The 16,672-nt window shown below is 40.9% G+C and overlaps 2 protein-coding genes, 1 long non-coding RNA gene and 1 other non-coding gene across 5 annotated transcripts; 3 read left to right on the top strand and 1 right to left on the bottom strand.

Annotated features, from left to right (window-relative positions):
* Window positions 1–1,176: 1,176 nt before the first annotated feature.
* Window positions 1,177–3,879, top strand: LOC112072741 (uncharacterized). Its single transcript, XR_011476324.1, has 5 exons — window positions 1,177–1,341; window positions 1,606–1,644; window positions 2,663–2,721; window positions 2,997–3,402; window positions 3,571–3,879. It is a non-coding gene; the product is annotated as an uncharacterized lncRNA (long non-coding RNA).
* Window positions 2,506–2,588, top strand: LOC112072745 (small nucleolar RNA Z195/SNORD33/SNORD32 family). The gene has a single exon (XR_002894379.1). It is a non-coding gene; the product is annotated as a small nucleolar RNA Z195/SNORD33/SNORD32 family (small nucleolar RNA).
* Window positions 3,880–4,057: 178 nt separating the features above from the next.
* Window positions 4,058–9,644, top strand: LOC112072740 (uncharacterized). 2 transcript variants are annotated; one of them, XM_024140129.2, is made up of 3 exons: window positions 4,058–4,615; window positions 5,078–6,725; window positions 7,686–9,644. In XM_024140129.2, the coding sequence occupies exon 2, from the start codon at window positions 5,766–5,768 to the stop codon at window positions 6,681–6,683; it is 918 nt and encodes a 305-aa protein (XP_023995897.1). In that variant the 5' UTR covers window positions 4,058–4,615; window positions 5,078–5,765; the 3' UTR covers window positions 6,684–6,725; window positions 7,686–9,644. The 2 variants fall into 2 exon arrangements, with proteins under 2 accessions (XP_023995897.1, XP_023995896.1); XM_024140128.2 differs by having other exon boundaries at window positions 4,058–4,875.
* A 78-nt stretch (window positions 9,645–9,722) lies between these two features.
* On the bottom strand, window positions 9,723–13,903 carry LOC112072739 (E3 ubiquitin-protein ligase PPP1R11). Its single transcript, XM_024140127.2, has 3 exons — window positions 13,598–13,903; window positions 12,732–12,840; window positions 9,723–12,602 (listed from the first exon to the last, which is right to left on the bottom strand). Exons 1-3 carry the CDS (start codon window positions 13,664–13,666, stop codon window positions 12,436–12,438), a joined length of 345 nt encoding a protein of 114 aa, XP_023995895.1. The 5' UTR covers window positions 13,667–13,903; the 3' UTR covers window positions 9,723–12,435.
* Window positions 13,904–16,672: the final 2,769 nt, after the last annotated feature.

The raw sequence follows: 16,672 nt of genomic DNA, 5'->3' as shown, positions 1-16,672 counted from the left end.
CGCTTTGTGGACAACGACTTCCATTGACTTCCATTGACTTCCATTGGATGCAGTCTATCACAGTGCCATCTGTTTTGTCCCCAAAGCTCCATATACTACACACCACTGCGACCTGTATGCTCTCGTTGGATGGCCCTCGCTTCATACTCGTCGCCAAACCCACTGGCTCCAGGTCATATACAAGTCTTTGCTAGGTAAAGCCCCGCCTTATCTCAGCTCACTGGTCACCATAGCAGCACCCACCTGTAGCATGCGCTCCAGCAGGTATATCTCACTGGTCACCAAAGCCAATTCTTCCTTTGGCCGCCTATCCTTCCAGTTCCAATGACTGGAACGAACTGCAAAAATCACTAAAGCTGGAGACTCTTACCTCCCTCACTAGCTTTAAGCACCAGCTGTCAGAGCAGCTCACAGATCACTGCACCTGTACATAGCTCATCTGTAAATATCCCATCCAATCTTCCTCATCCCCATACTGTATTTATTTATTTATCTTGCTCCTTTGCACCCCAGTATCTCTACTTGAACATTCATCTTCTGCACATTCTACCATTCCAGTGTTTAATTGCTATATTGTAATTACTTCGCCACCATGGCCTGTTTATTGCCGTACCTCTCTTATCCTACCTCATTTGCACATACTGTATATAGATTTTTCTTCTGTATTATTGATTGCATGTTTGTTTATTCCATGTGTAATTCTGTGTTGTTGTTTGTGTCGAACTGCTTTGCTTTTTCTTGGCCAGGTCGCAGTTGCAAATGAGAACTTGTTCTCAACTAGCCTACCTGGTTAAATAAAAGGTGAAATAAAATAAAAAAATAATGTCATGGCGGAGAGAAGTGTATTTTGTCAGTATATCTATAAAAGTGGGCGCGCCAGAGGGTGTGGTTTGTAGACCTGTCATGGATATTTAGTGGGAAATACGCCACCTAGTGCGCATAATAAGTATTTGTCGGAGGTTTAAAAATCTCAGAAATGTTCTATATTTTCCAGTTTATCACCTTGTAAATATTTACCTGAAAACAAACGTGGAAATATAGACATTACAATATTCTATCTAAACATCATTATGGGWTATGTATGAATGAAAATATAAAAACAGGCAGTATATGTGCTAGCCGTAAAACTGTAAGGACCCAGCCGTATAAATAGAACGCACCCGGTTCATACGTCCTCTTTCCAGTCAAGACGCTTGAATGAGTGGTGTAGGCAAATGAGAAAAAGATGAAGACACGCGTTACATTTATGTTAAGAAAAATACAACCCRAATGGGTTGGCTATGCTTGTTATAAGGACGGCGAGTGTGGCTGAGGTTGCCCAAGTCACCAGAAATTTGCAAGGTAACTTTAACTRGGTATCTACCTTCTTTAGCTAGCTAGCAGCAACACCATGTGCGCATGCACGAAAGACATGCAAAGATGACCCTAATAATGACACGTGCCTGGAGTTTGGAGTGTTTATGATGATTTACTAGACTAGAGTCTCTGATTTACAGTGATGTTCTTTCACAGTGCACTGAGACACTTCACTCAATTATGTATCATTGACTAATGTTACCTATTGAGTTAAGATAAATTAACTAATGCAACGTTTGGTTTTCTCAGGAAAGTGGACGGGCGTCTGAAGTAGTCTATCATTTGATGGTGAGTTTGTGGCACCTGGAGTTTGACAAATAATTCAGTAATTGAAGTAAGATCCACTGTTGTATGCGTACCGCCCGTAAAATGTATGTTTTACTCGGCAATTAATGTCGAACTCTACATTATGGCTCCCCTTCCTGGCGTCAAGCAAAATTACGGCAGTTATACAATTTTAAAAACTTAACACTAGATTCAGATTTCACAAGTGTGCCCTCAGGCCACTACCACRTATTTACAATACAAAATCCATGTGTATGCAYAACGTATCTGTTCCTGTTGCTTCAGTCCCCTGTCGTATTTGTTTAATTGTACTGCTTGCATCAGTTACTTGATGTGGAATAGAGTTCCTTGTAGTACTGCGCGCCTCCCCTAGTCTGTTCTGGACTTGGGGACTGAAGTGTAAATGTGCAGCACGATGTTCCAAGCTTGCCCAGCAAACATTTAGTTAACCATGTCATTTTGTCGGTACAGTACTGATGACTTCCGAGTGGCGCAGCGGTTTAAGGCACTGCATCTGGGTCTGTATAATTTGGTGAATGTTCCAAAAACGTCGCAAATAACAAGGTTGACAACGAACGCAACGCATACGACGTATAGTGGTAGAATAAGATACCGGGTAGGGAGTGGGGAATTCTGTTACGTTTTTCACTCGCCACGTTTATTCCCAGAAATGTCTGTCCTATTAAGAATAAACTACGTGGTGAGTTGATACCTATTCGGCAGCTAGTTAGCTAGGTGAATTGCAAATGCTACTTCTGTATGCGTTTTTTGGAACGTAACACAAATTGTACCCACCCCTGCATCTCAGTCCTAGAGGAATCTCTAAACCGTAACTTAATGTATTTATCCAAGTACATATTTTTGCTTGTCAGTGATGTTTACCACAGTAATGTATTTGAGTTTAACGACCATGAGAATACTTTACATGCACTACCATCTGAGACATGAAAGCAACCTKGTTGAATCATTTGAACCTCAGGTTGTAGTAAAAAGCTTACGTCTTGCTGTGTTACTTCCCCAGGTTTTGCTGCTCGAAGGCATGGGCCATTGAATTTGTCTACTTGCTGCCATTGTGGCAAGGTGAGTTGTGAAGTCACTTATTTTGATCCATTAGTACCATCTAATGACTGATCATTATCCAGTCCAAGGATTTCACTTGACATGTGTACTTATACCATGATGTTGACCTAGCTATGTTAATATAGAACTTACTACAGCTGTCGGTGATGCTGCTTAACATACATTGTTTGAGTAACTACTATGATAACTCACATTACCATCTGAGACAGTGGATATTATACAGTGGTCCTGTGTACTTGTCCACGTTTCAATGTGTAATCATGATTTCTCTGCAGTCAGGCCACAAGGTGTTTGAGGGTGTCACCATCTTTGGAACAAATGTAAGTAATTGACATTTTGTGACATTCACATTTTTGTGTTATGGGATAATGCCTGTAGCGTCTATGATGATTGCGAATTCGGTTCCTGAATTAAACTGATGCTTTCTCGCAGCGCACTGAGACACAAATATCAAGTGAAGTATTGACTCTGTCATAATGACAACATTCACTACATGATCACTTGCACTGATAAGAGGATATTGGTTGGTTTCCCAGAGTAGCTGATAAATCAAATTTAATTAGATGATTTCATATGTACTTTGTAATGGAAAGAGTAATTGCTGCTTTTTCATTTCTTGATGTTTTGCTGCTTTGCCCTTCCCAGACTGCGGACACCAGGATTACTTGTATACGTTGACAGGTCAGTACAGAAGGTGGTGGTTTCCTTGCTGTGTTGGTGCCATGCTTTGTCTTTGACTACTAGTTGACGGTCTCTGATTACCATTAAGCTATTTAAATGCACTGACACTGCAATTTGTTTGTAAGTTTCTAATCATGCTATGTGGTTGTAACATTTCTGTCTATTTAGGACTTGGAGGATCTTGAAATAGATGGGAGATTCAAGGGCTTCAGTTGTGACATGAAATGCTTAGCGTAAGCATTAAGTTGATTGGAAGACTTTGCTGTATGACCAATTTGTCTTGGCTTTGATTCCCCGAAACTGGCAAGACGACAACCAAGGAATTTCATTGGCGATATGTGTCGTTGGACACCCTCCTACCAAAGGAGAAGGCTTTTTGACAACAGCTGATGTAGAAAAGATATATAATTGAAAGTCAATTGTCACTTATCATGCAATTTGTGCTTTCAGCATTTGAATAAAAAAATGGAATTGTCATCCTTGTACTGTTTTTGACTGTGGGGTTGGGCTTAAATTGTTGAGTGATATCAAACACTACCTCATAGCTCTTATAAGGTTGCCCCTGTACGAGGTTACTAGCCAACACGCAAGCATTCAATGTAAAAGTTTCACATGAATAGTATATGCATTTTACATTCGTTTTTAATTTAGTCAAGTTTGCTGGTTTATCAATTCTTACCAGCAGTAGGACTAAGCCAGTTTAAATAACAGCCAACGGCCATGTCATCCACTGAGGTATACGCAGAACAATGGCGCATAACCGGATGTTAATGTGAAGCCTCCGGTTAGCGTTTCCACTCACCACCAAATTTGGTGATGGAAGCCCAGCGCTACTTTTCTAATCGATGACACATTTGCTCTTCGTGCAGGTTTTTTTCCCGAAACTAGAATCGGACAGGACTGGGATTTGTAGACCYTACCCTTTGCCAAMGTTTCAAAAAATMMATTGCGTTAGGAGTGCGTGGCCTTAGTGAGTTATTGCGCGCACACATCACAAATTAGGCGTTCCTAAACGGTAATATGCAAATAAATGCTWGAACGCACCAATAGGATCTCACTAGCTTGTGCTTGACTGCCTGCTATGGTTAATTTCCTCCCAATGGAAAGACTGACCATAGCTTATCTAGGGTTAGTTATATAATCTTTGGTACAGAACTCGTTCCTCTCCTGGTTTCACTCGGCTCGGAAGTATGCCAGCTATTTCCGGTTCCAGGTGCGTTCTATTGTATGCTAACTAKTTAGCAGCTTCAATTACTGCAGATAATCGGCGAGTTTCGCAGTTTTCGGAATAAACGTCTAGCTGATATCGTATGGACGTCATTGTAAAATGTCAGTCGATTCAGTGGATGCATCCACGACGTTTAGATAACAGTTCAGTACGTTTGGCACTCAAATGAACATACTTTGCCAATAAGTTAGCTAGCTACGTGGACGTTGTCGGATGTTGATTAGCTAACTGTCATAGGGGACAAGGTGCGTTTTGCTTTAGCGAGTGACAACTGTAACTTAATTTAACAAGACTACCGTTAGATATAGATAGCTAGAACTTTTTTGCTAGGAATTGTATTGTAAGATTATCTAGCTCTTAGCTGGCTAATGTTAACAAAAATAGTAACTAGTAAGTTTGTTAGCTATGTTGTAACATTGAGTTGACTCCTATTTTAATCCCCCCCAGATCAAGAAGTGGAAGAGACTCCAGTTTGATTTGAAGATATAAGGATATTTCCTGTAGGCTGAAGAACTCAAGAGAAACACATTGTCAGAGATTTAAGATTGGCTTGCTACATTCCTCCACTAAACAAGARCGTCTTTACCCTGTAAAGTTAGTTTGACATGTTCTTCAGAAAGTACCTGAAAATATTGTGGCCAAGTATATTTATGTACAGACTAAGATAACCAGTTTTACGTCTACAGTGTAAAGATTAGGGATTCAATTTTAAGCTATTTGATTTACTCCAAAAGTTGTATTTTGGTATGGTTTGTTTGTATGGCACTCACTGTTATAAGAGCAAAATTGGCTAAAGCAAGGTGAAGGTCTATTTGGGGAGACATGTAGCTAGTACCTCACATTGGAATTTTCCCTTGGGYGTTGGTGTTGCGCTGTGTAGGGACCGTATTGTTGGTTTCGATATAATATTGAACACACCTACAGGTCTTTCATGTCCTGAGGTGCACACCCTCTTATTGTTGTTTATATCTACTGGCAAGGAGAGAGTTAATTTGACTCATTCAGCTAATGTACTATACTCTAACAAAATCTTTGAGCAGATAGAAATAATATACAGTTTAACCCGTTAGTACATTCTTCATAAGTCCTTTAGTCTAAAATCCAGACAGAATTAAGGGCACTAAACTAAGTTGACATGGCAGCTGTAGTAGGAAGAGTCTGGGGGTGGGTGCGTCCAGCTGTCTCTTACCGGCCCTGGGGCAGCAAAGTAGCACCTGACAAAACCATGAAAGACGAGGGGCAGACAAGAGGCAACTGGGGCTTGGGAGGGTTAACAACATGGTTTTGGCGAACCGGACAGAAAAGGCAAGCAAGTGACCAAACAACATTGATTGACGAGTACTGGGAAGCAAGTGAGGAGAAAATCCAGTCCCTGGAAATTGAAGATCTGGGCGAGGGCAAGCAGGTGTCTGAGGGGAAAGCAGAACATGGTGGCTCCAGATGGTGGAATAAGGTTCTGCTGTCCTCCGACTTCCTCTGGCCAAGAGCAGYTGAACCTGGTGGGCTCAAGCAGAGGAAATGTATCGGTGGAGGATGGGACTCTGACAACGATGGGGAGTATTCTGACTATGGAACCCCTCCACCTTCTCCCACACCTAGCTCCTCATCAGCCTTCCGGTTCTTTGCACGTGCCTGGAATGGGGAGATAGTTCCGGAACACTATGAGATCTGCTTCAACCTCCTTCGCCACCTGTTTGACCTGCTCGTGGTGGGCTTCCTGTGGACTGTGTCCCCCCCTACCAAGTTGGTCCTGGAGGTTCTAGGGGTCCAAGGAGGACTGAAGTTGTGGCTCCATGGAATGGCAATGTTTTTTGTCTCCACTGTTGGAATGGCAGGACTGCTCTGGTTGGTCCAGGAGTATCTTCCACATTTTGCTCTGGTGTACGGCATCGTGCAAGCACTAGTCATCTCTGTCAGTGTCCGGCAGTGTGTGATCTTAGGAGAGGGGGATGAGGTGGAGGAAGAGAAAGGGGAAAAGGAGGTGGAAGATGAGAAGGAGGAGGAAGTGGGAGACGATGGGGAAGTTACAGAGATGTACCTGACTACAGAATAATACATCAAAGGAAAGATGATCCCTGAAAGAAAGTTTGTTTTGGTAAGTTCTTTCAGTYTCTTCTCTTTCTCTCTGTTTGATTTTCTGGTTTTTCAAACTGTACTACAGCCTTGGGATGTAAACTGTGAGTTTTCAAGTTAACGAAATGCAAAAAAACAAACAAATATTGTGCTTTTAGTGTAAACTCAAACTATGGAGACTATTCTTGTCTAGTTTGGCAATCTTTGCACCTTCTACAATTTTTTTTTGTTTGTTTGTTTTTTGGGGTCATTTAGCAGACACTCTTATCCAGAGCAATTAGGGTTATTTGCCTTGCTCAAGGGCACATATCACCTAGTCTGCTCGAGGATTCGAACCAGCGACCTTTCGGTTACAGGTCCAAAGCTTTTAACCGCTAGGTTACAGCCCGCCACAAGCTCCTCTGCTTTGAGCTATTTTAATCTACAGCCCGCCACAAACTGCTTTGCTTTGAGCTATTTTAATCTTGCAACCAGAGAAAAGGAACTGTGACATTCTCCAAGTTGTGTGAAACCAGCTTGAACTAATGATATATCTATGGCTTTGGGGAAAGACATGTCATTACAGTTTACATAGAGAGCAGTTGTGTATGAAGAAAGGATGGGATTTTATTTGCCTGAAGGGGGGCTGCTATAATAGCCACAAACAGCAGCCCCACGGGAATAAAGTGAGGGTTTTGTCCATGTAATAGGGTCTTATTCATAAGTGCACGTTTGCTACGGAAAATTACAAAAAGCATTTATTTTTGGGCAAGGTCAGGTTGTCCCTGCCTCTTTCAGTACATTTTCTTCYGTTTTCTGCCTAGTGAATACAACCCAGACTTTTAGAGCTGACAGTTTTTTAATTGTTTTCATCTCCTGTTTTTCTCTTGCTGTTATCATCCTAATGACCTTCCCATATGATTTTGTTATGGTTAGCTCGAGGCTATTTTAAACCATCTGAACCACTAACTGTTTACTGATCAGTAGCTTTTTCCCCCCACAGGAAATCCTTTGACATGGAGGAAAGTTGGAGGGAAGAGGGATGTTTGTGGGGGAGGGGGGGGGGTTGTTTCGAGACCCTGCCGTGGGGGGACTGAGAAGTTACGTTTCGACAGCCTATCAATGCAAAGACAGTCCCGTGAAGAGAGCTGAGCCCAGCTGACACTGTGCAATGAGGAGAGGGAGAGGCTGAAGGACTTTAAGCTACATTTCACCTCACTACTGTGATATTCATTGGAGCTGAGGCAAAGCACATCCACTACAATCTTGGTCAAATAGGCCCAGTGATAACACTGTTGTCATCGCTCAGTTCTATTCTTCTGCCTTTTCGTATGAGTTTCCCTCCCCCTAAAGTACTTTTCTTTGATACTCAAATTCATACAATTATGTTTTATTAGACATGGCAAGAGGGATTCTTTTGTTTTGTTCAGAWTAACTTTTGAATATCTACTCGACAGATACCAGCACCTTTTTTTTCATCGTTTTCTTTCCAAGCTTGATGTTTGTTTTTTGGACGTAAGGTTTATTAGCCTTTTCTGTTTATTTCCTGTGCCATAATACTGCATGTGTAGGTAGTTTAACTTTACAAGTATGCATTAGTATATTATCCCTGTCTTTCTCCATGATAATCATATTGTTAATAGTACACTACAAATTGAACACATTTATATATTTATCTGTCTTATCACACATATGGTTCCTGATTTGAAAGGTAACTTRCAGACCAGAAACATTCAATGGTAACCCTTTTTTGAAAGAAAATGTGTTTATATGAAACTTGGTTGTGCAGTTATCCAGTAGTAAGTTTTGCACAATCTCATAGAAACCAACAGTGAAGCTCAGGAACACTAAATTCTACCTGTAAGGTTTTCTTCCTCCTCAGCATGAGCCACAATCTACAGTATGCATGCRGAAGAGGGTTTTTACCCACAGTGCCCCTGTAATCATGAAAGCTTTGTAGAATGTTCTAGTTTCTACAATGGCCTTTTTCAAATAGTTTTCGTATCGTAGCAAAACAGATAGAGCTATCAAAACTTCACAGTGATGCAGAAYGTTATACGATACTCTCATTGTGTACTGATAATGAGACCTTTAAACAGTGATACCATATCTGCAATTCCTCTCTGCCTTTTTATCTCTTGTGTGTTTTTGTTCCATTTTGACTTGTTACTCCATGTGTTGATTATAAAGAAAGATGTTGTTTTGTAACGAGAATGTGCAATGTCCCAGACAAGTGCTGGATCACTGTCAAAATGACTCGAGGATCTGATTCTCAAAAATAATAAGGTAGCAAAACAATCACATGAAAATCCACCATGGCCATGGCCAGTAGCCAAACATTGATCAGTGTTGCAGATAAAAATGCCATGAAAAGAGTGACAAATCTCATATGGTGTGTTTATCCTAGAAGGCACCCTATTTCCTATATAGCCCTATGGGCCCTGGTCAAAMGTAGTGCACTATGTAGGGAATAGGGAGCCATTTGGAAWGCATACAMGGCCATGTGTCAGGTATTGGGAGCTCTCCGTCAATAGGATTCATACTTTTGGCAGCAGTACAAAGAGAGACCAGAATAACCTCACTGATGCCATCAGAGCAGGTCCCTGGATGTGACCTGGTCATTTGACTTATTTCTATCTAGTCTCCATGGCCACAAACCACTAATTCAGTATCCCTCTGTGTTGACCTACAGTGAGATGAGGTAACTACGGTACAGTCCTGGAAACCTGAACGGCCTTGTAGGTGGGGTTAATGGGAAATCCAGGGGTTTATTCATTAGCGCACACCGTAGAAAAACATTGTGCAACGGAAATTAGTTCTGGTAGTCTCCCCCTTTTGGCCTGTTTGCTTACGTTTGGTTCCTAGTGAATACACCCCTGGCCTGAACTATCTCAGTGTTGTAGGAGAGATTGTTGGGAGATGGAGGTCCAGAACTAATATAATAAACCAATATTTTAATTTCCATGCAGCCTTGAAGAATMTTTCTTTGTGCTATGACATACACATACATCTCAAGTTCAACTCATGTAACACACTTGGACAAAGTGATTTAATCTTTTATTCACATTAAATCTGATCTCATATGATGTATTTTATGTACAGAAAGGTGCTTTACCAGTACAGGAACATTGTATGTGTGTATCCGTAATAGAAAATGGTGACGTATGGTGAAACTGGATGTAGTCCATTATACATAGTGTATGTTGTCACAGATCAAGTACAGTTTAAGTAGTACAATGGTGTTTGGAACCACAGAGGATGAAGCCCTAGACACTGGCCTTTTCTCAATTGCATACTCCTTCACGCCCTCTCTCCTTCTCAAAATCCRTTGGATGAGAAAGCCAGAGGTCCCGCCCCTTCTAACCGTCTCCTCCGATTGGGTTTTGAGAAGGAGACGAGGAGAATACAATTGGGAAATGGCCAGTGACATTTGGTCAGTTGAGACACTCGTGAACACAGCTTGGGCCAGTAATTCATCATGCACCTTCTCCCTATCCCTTCAGAAACTCTCTTTCTCCCATGTCTTCAGTTCAACTGCATGCTCTGGACTGCGGTATACTACATTTTGTCCCACTTTATGTTCARTGTAGTACGGAAAGTACACAGCAGCACTAAATAAATGGAATATATCTCCTCTCATTGAAACAAAAATGATCTTCTCTGCCGATCACAGCAGATCACAGTGCAATAAGTATGATGCAAATATAAGATTGATTTTAAAATGGCATTTCCCCCCCCTTCATAACCAACCAGCATGCAGCTGAAGTTACTGCCAATGTTGCCCTGGTGCATTTATTCTCAGAGGGGATAATGAATTAAAGGATATACAGTGAACTACAAAAGTAYTGGGACAGTGAYACAACTGTTGTTTAGGCTCTGTACTCCAGCACTTGGGATGTAAAATGATGCATAGACCATGAGGTTAAAGTGCAGACTGTCAGCTTTAATTTGAGGGTTACAGACGCACAAATGTCATAACCCAAAGACATGCTAACCTCTCACTATTACAATAACAGTGGAGGTTAGCATTTTTATATCATACCCCCAAGACATGCTAACCACTCACCATTACAATAACAGAGGAGGTTAGCATTTTATATCATAACCCCAAGACATGCTAACCTCTCACTATTACAATAACGGAGGTTAGCATTTTAGGGGGGGCGGGGATATGACATGTGCGTCTAACTTTCTCACGTATTATTATTCACGATTCATTCAAGATTATCCATAATTATGGTAGCATCCACATTAATGTAGAAGTGTTCAGAAACATATTATTTGACTCCAAAATGACAATACATTATTTACCATTAATTTCTATTGGGCACAAAATAATCTGAAACAACCAAACAGCAAATGAATCCATCAAATTTGTAGTCACAAGCTTGATGTAGTCATTGCGTGCTATGAATATGGGACCAAATACTTAACTTTATACTACTTTAATACACTTAAGTGAATCTATCCCAATACGGTGGTCCCCTAAAATGGCAGGACTATGTACAAAGGTGTTGTAATTTCTAAACGGTTTACCCGATATGAATGAAAACACTTTCTAATTAAAGCCGGAAGTCCGCACTTTCACCTCGTAGTCATTGTGTCATTTCAAATTCTAGAGTGCTGGAGTAGAGCCAAAACAACAAAAATGTGTCACTGTCCCAATACKTTTGTAGCTCGGTGTATATAATTTGTTGCATATGCATGGTTTTTAAGATTTTTCTAATTATTGGTATGTTGACATTCTCTCACCTCAACCTCAYCAATACAAAAGGACAAATCTTTACAACATCTCAGAATTTAAGGYAATCTGCCAACAATTCTATTCTTATTTGAAGTGCTGAGACTAATGTACTCAACACTTGAGGGTTGTAAAGGGCAGGGAGAGGATTGTTCATCAACACATTTTCACTGCACTCCTCAACTAAAAAGGTCATGTCAGCAATGTTACATGAAAATAAGAAAAAAACAAGACTAGCTTTTCCTTAAAACAGTGTCCTAAATACTCCCCTAAACTTCTTTAATGTTACCGACAGACTACTGTTTGTCTGTACAACATTGTGTCCATAAAATAAGACTGTTTGCTGTTTAAGTATTCATGGAGTACTCATTACTTTGAAGTAGAGATAAAAGAGGTTACGAACCAAATGGCAGYCTCTTCCCTTTAAAGTGCAATACTTTCGACCAGGGCCCTCTATAGGGAAGAGGGCTCTCCCAMCCTGTTCCTGGAGAGCTACCCTCCTGTAGGTTCACTCCAACCCCAGTTGTAACTAACCTGATTCAGCTTATCAACCCGCTACAAAAACCTACAGGATGGTAGCTCTCCAGGAACAGGGTTGGAGAGCCCTGGATAGGCTGCTGTTTGGAACTCRCTCCCTAGTAGTAGTCTGGGTACCAGACTATTTCAGCTCTTTACTAAGTTACATCATCATCTTTCCAAATCCTTGTTTGACAAGCAGGAACAGACTGTCTGGCACACAGGCTAAGATACTGCAACATAAGTAAAATCAAGTATTTAGACAAATAAGGAAAAGTACTCTTTATAAAAAGAAAAATGATTGTAATATATACAATGAACTCTCAACAGCACCCCGTTTTCTTATCAAACAGGTTGTGTATAGGTTGTCTTCTTTCCTTTGTTCTCTCTCTCTCTTCTAATCTTTATCTATCCTTTTTCCTCCCAGTACTGCAGTGACTGAACTAAATGAGACCGTGTGTGTAGCAGTATGTGTCGTAACCSCCAGTCTCCACTCTTAATGGGCATGTGATCCTCCAGAGTTCCCCCCACCCCCTCCACTGTGTCCATGCCTGTCTTTCCCATGTCCTAGAATGCAGTGTGCACTTCCACAGCCTTCGTCATCTCCCTCGCTTTCAGAGGAGGACTCTCCGAACTGTTTGGGTTTCTCGTAGACGCAGCAACCTGTGAAGGTGTCAAATACTCAGTCATCAATAATACCTACAATTGCATGCATATATTTTAGAGCGAGAGATAACAGAGAAGTGCATCTAAACAGCTAGAAACAGARGGAGGTGTGAAATAAATACTCACACTTGGAGGACCTCCTTCCCATATGCTCGTTGTCCACTGTGTCGCTGGACCACTCCACCTTCTTGTCAGTCTTTCTCTTCCTCAGCTTGATGGTCAGGCTACGTCCCTCCTGAGAGACACAAACAGGAGACTGTTTAAGCTTCACCTTTATACAGGCATACGGTGTTTCTCTTGTCAACAAGGTCATGTAGCCAGTCAACATCACATTTGCTAGTTAGTTGATGGGCTGGTACAACTGGCAAGTGCTACACTTCACAGCTAGGATCAAATCATTTCACCACTATGAACTAGTTAGTAAGGGGCAATTCCATGGTAACGGAATTACGCCAAGACTCAGATTTTTTWAATTTCAAARTTGAACAAACCATAGACCTCTATGCAYAATTACTATTTTGAACAATTTTCACAATTAATTTTACCAAAACATTCACATGAAGAACTGTGCAGATACAAAGTTTGACAACATAATAAAAACCGAGCGAAGATTTGAACGTCTTTCTGTTAGTTATTAAACTTTGCATTTGCACAGTTTTTCCAGTAAATGATTTATTTACTGTGTAAATGGTTCAAAGTAGTCATTGTGCATAAAGTTGTATGGCTTGTTATACTTTGAAATCAATTACTTTTGTTTGGCATACGTTTTAAAGTGAAMAATCTGTGCCTCTGCATAAATGTCGCGTTACCATGGAATTGCTGGCTTTAGCTAATAATTGATTACTTTAGTTATTGTAACTAGGTAGCTAGCTAGTTTGCTCCAATCTACTGCGGCCTCTGCATGCATATTGGACTCGATTCCAAACAGTCTATTCGTTATGTTCCTGTATCTACTACTTAGCTAATTATTTGGGTTTCTACAGCTTGCTTACCTGCTGRGGCGTTTCTACTTGAATGGTCTCCGTTATGGTCTCGTTAGAAGTACCTGGCGCCTCCGCCATCCTGATGATGTTAGTTTGGCGGTATTGAGGTCGCGCCAGCCGTCAACAAACGTTAACGTTGTTTTAGGAACAACAACCACCCTGTTTTTGCAACACTTAACAGACTCGTTGTCGTTGGATGTTCGGCAAGAAGCTGTATCAGAGTTTCAAAAAAAAAGAATTGGCTATATGGAGGAAGTATTTCCTAGACGGACCACTTCCGGTAGCTCCGTACGCAAACGTGTTCGCCGGAAACATCGATTGTTGTATGGTTGCTGTAGCTAGCTAGTTAAATGACACGAACATAATTATCAGAAAAAAATCTGTTTAAAAACAGTTTATTTTTAATCTCTTATTAATCCAAATGTATTTACAAAGCAAACAAATATGAACTGAAGATAATTATAATATACAAAAAAATGTACACTTCGGCACTTTGATCCCATGTCTATGAATAATTTTTTATTAAACTTCCTTAATTTTGTTAACAAGTAGGTATGTGTGTGGCAACATCCAAACTTTTTTCCAACAGATATTATCAATAAATCCGGTCCAATAAGGCATGACATAAGGTATAGATACAACATCTTGCTGAAACAAGGTTCKTATCGCTCTGTTGTTGAATGGACCAAAAGAGGAACAAATCTTTCCTACTGATGAGTCAACARGGTTRATGGAAGGTAGGCTCTGAGGGTCAGGTCTTGACACGTTCCTGAATAATAAAGCAACACCTGAGAGAATGGCATCTAAAATAATTGCAATATCTTTAGATGTTACGGGGACCTTGTAAARTGATAAYAATTCCTTATAACTAAGTAAAAGACCCTCTGAATTTACCAGTTGGCTCACCAGTCGGATATTATTTCGGAACCAAWATTCTAAAAATAAAGAAGTATTTTTATACAATATGTCCCAATTATTCCATATATAATATCTGTGTGGAGAAAAATTATGCTTATAAATTAAGGACCATGACAAGAAAACCTGCCGATGAAAAGCAGAAAGTTTCACTGGAACTTTGTCAACCTGGCCTTGGTTTCTCAAATGATTGCCTCGCCTGGTTCACCAACGACTTCTCTGATAGAGTTCAGTGTGTCAAATCGGAGGGCCTGCTGTCCAGACCTCTGGCAGTCTCTATGGGAGTGCCACAGGGTTCAATTCTCAGGCCGACTCTCTTCTCTGTATACATCAATGATGTCGCTCTTGCTGCTGGTGATTCTCTGATCCACCTCTACGCCAGACACACCATTCAGTATACTTCTGGCCCTTCTTTGGACACTGTGTTAACTAACCTCCAGATGAGCTTCAAATGCCATACAACTCTCCTTCCTTGCCTCCAACTGCTCTTAAATGCAAGTAAAACTAAATGCCATGCTCTTCAACCGATCGCTGCCCGCACCGGCCACCCGTCCAGCATCACTACTCTGGACGGTTCTGATTAGAATATGTGGACAACTACAAATACCTAGGTGTCTGGTTAGACTGTAAACTCTCCTTCCAGACTCACATTAAGCATCTCCAATCAAAAATAATCTAGAATCGGCTTTCCTATTTTTGCAACAAAGCATCCTTCACTCATGCTGCCAACATACCTCGTAAACGACCATCCTACCGATCTCGACTTCTGCAATGTTCATTTACAAAATAGCCTCCAACACTCTACTCAACAAATGGATGCAGTCTATCACAGTGCCATCCATTTTGTCACCAAAGCCCCTAACCACCCACCACTGCGACCTGTATGATCTCGTTGGCTGGCCCTCGCTTCAACTCGTCGCCAGACCCACTTGCTCCAGGTCATCTACAAGTCTCTGCTAGGTAAAGCCCCGCTTATCTCAGCTCACTGGTCACCATAGCAGCACCCACCCGTAGCACGCGCTCCAGCACTATATCTCACTAGTCACCCCAAAGCCAATTCCTCCTTTGGCCCCTCTCCTTCAGTTCTCTGCTGCCAATGACTGGAACGAACTGCAAAAATCTCTGAAGAGACTCTTACCTCCCTCACTAGCTTTAAGCACCAGCTGTCAGAGCAGCTCACAGATCACTGCACCGCTGACATCTGTAAATAGCCCATCCATCTACCTCATCCCATACTGTATTTATTTATTTATCTTGCTCCTTTGCCCCCAGTATCTCAACTTGCACTTCATCTTCTGCAATCTACCATCCAGTGTTTAATTGCTATGTATATTGTATTACTTGGCCACCATGGCCTATTTATTGCCTTACCTCTCTTATCTTACCTAATTTGCACACACTGGTATAGATTTTGTACTGTATTATTGACTGTATGTTTGTTATTCCATGTGAACCTGTGTGTTGTATGTGTCTAACTGCTTTGCTTTATCTTGGCCAGGTCCCAGTTGCAAATGAGAACTTGTTCTCACTAGCCTACCTGGTTAAAAAAAAGGTGAAAAAAAAAATGATTCTTAGCTTCAAGCAGAATAAAAACAGCAAATTCCTAGAACTATGTTATTGTTTTAAATGCGTAACATTAAATTGATAGGATTATTATTATTTTTTTACAATGATTCATTGAATGAAGGTGAACAGGACTCACTGAACAAGGAAGCAGTTGCTTACATGCCTTTACAACTCACCTGAACAACAATATAAATGCAACATGTAAAGTGTTGGTCCCATGTTTCATGAGCTGAAATAAAAGATCCCAGAAATGTTCCATACGCACAAAAATCTTATTTCTCTCAAATGTTGTGCACAAATTTGTTTACATCCCTGTTAGTGATCTTTTCTCCTTTGCCAAGATAATCCATCCACCTGTCACCTGACAGGTGTGGCATATCAAGAAACTGGGGCAGCAGGTAGCCTAGTGGTTAGAGTGTTGGACTAGTAACTGAAAAGTTGCAAGATCGAATCCCTGAGCTGACAAGGTAAAAATCTGTCGTTCTGCCTCTGAACAAGGCAGTTAACCCACTGTTCCTAGGCCATCATTGTAAATAAGAATTTGTTCTTAACTGACTTGCATAGTTAAATAAAGGTAAAATAAAAACAACGGATTAAACAGCA

This window comes from Salvelinus sp. IW2-2015, unplaced genomic scaffold, assembly GCF_002910315.2.
Source record: "Salvelinus sp. IW2-2015 unplaced genomic scaffold, ASM291031v2 Un_scaffold2018, whole genome shotgun sequence".
In the NCBI taxonomy this organism is placed as follows: Eukaryota; Metazoa; Chordata; class Actinopteri; order Salmoniformes; family Salmonidae; genus Salvelinus; species Salvelinus sp. IW2-2015.
This window is presented reverse-complemented; position numbering and strand designations above follow the sequence as displayed.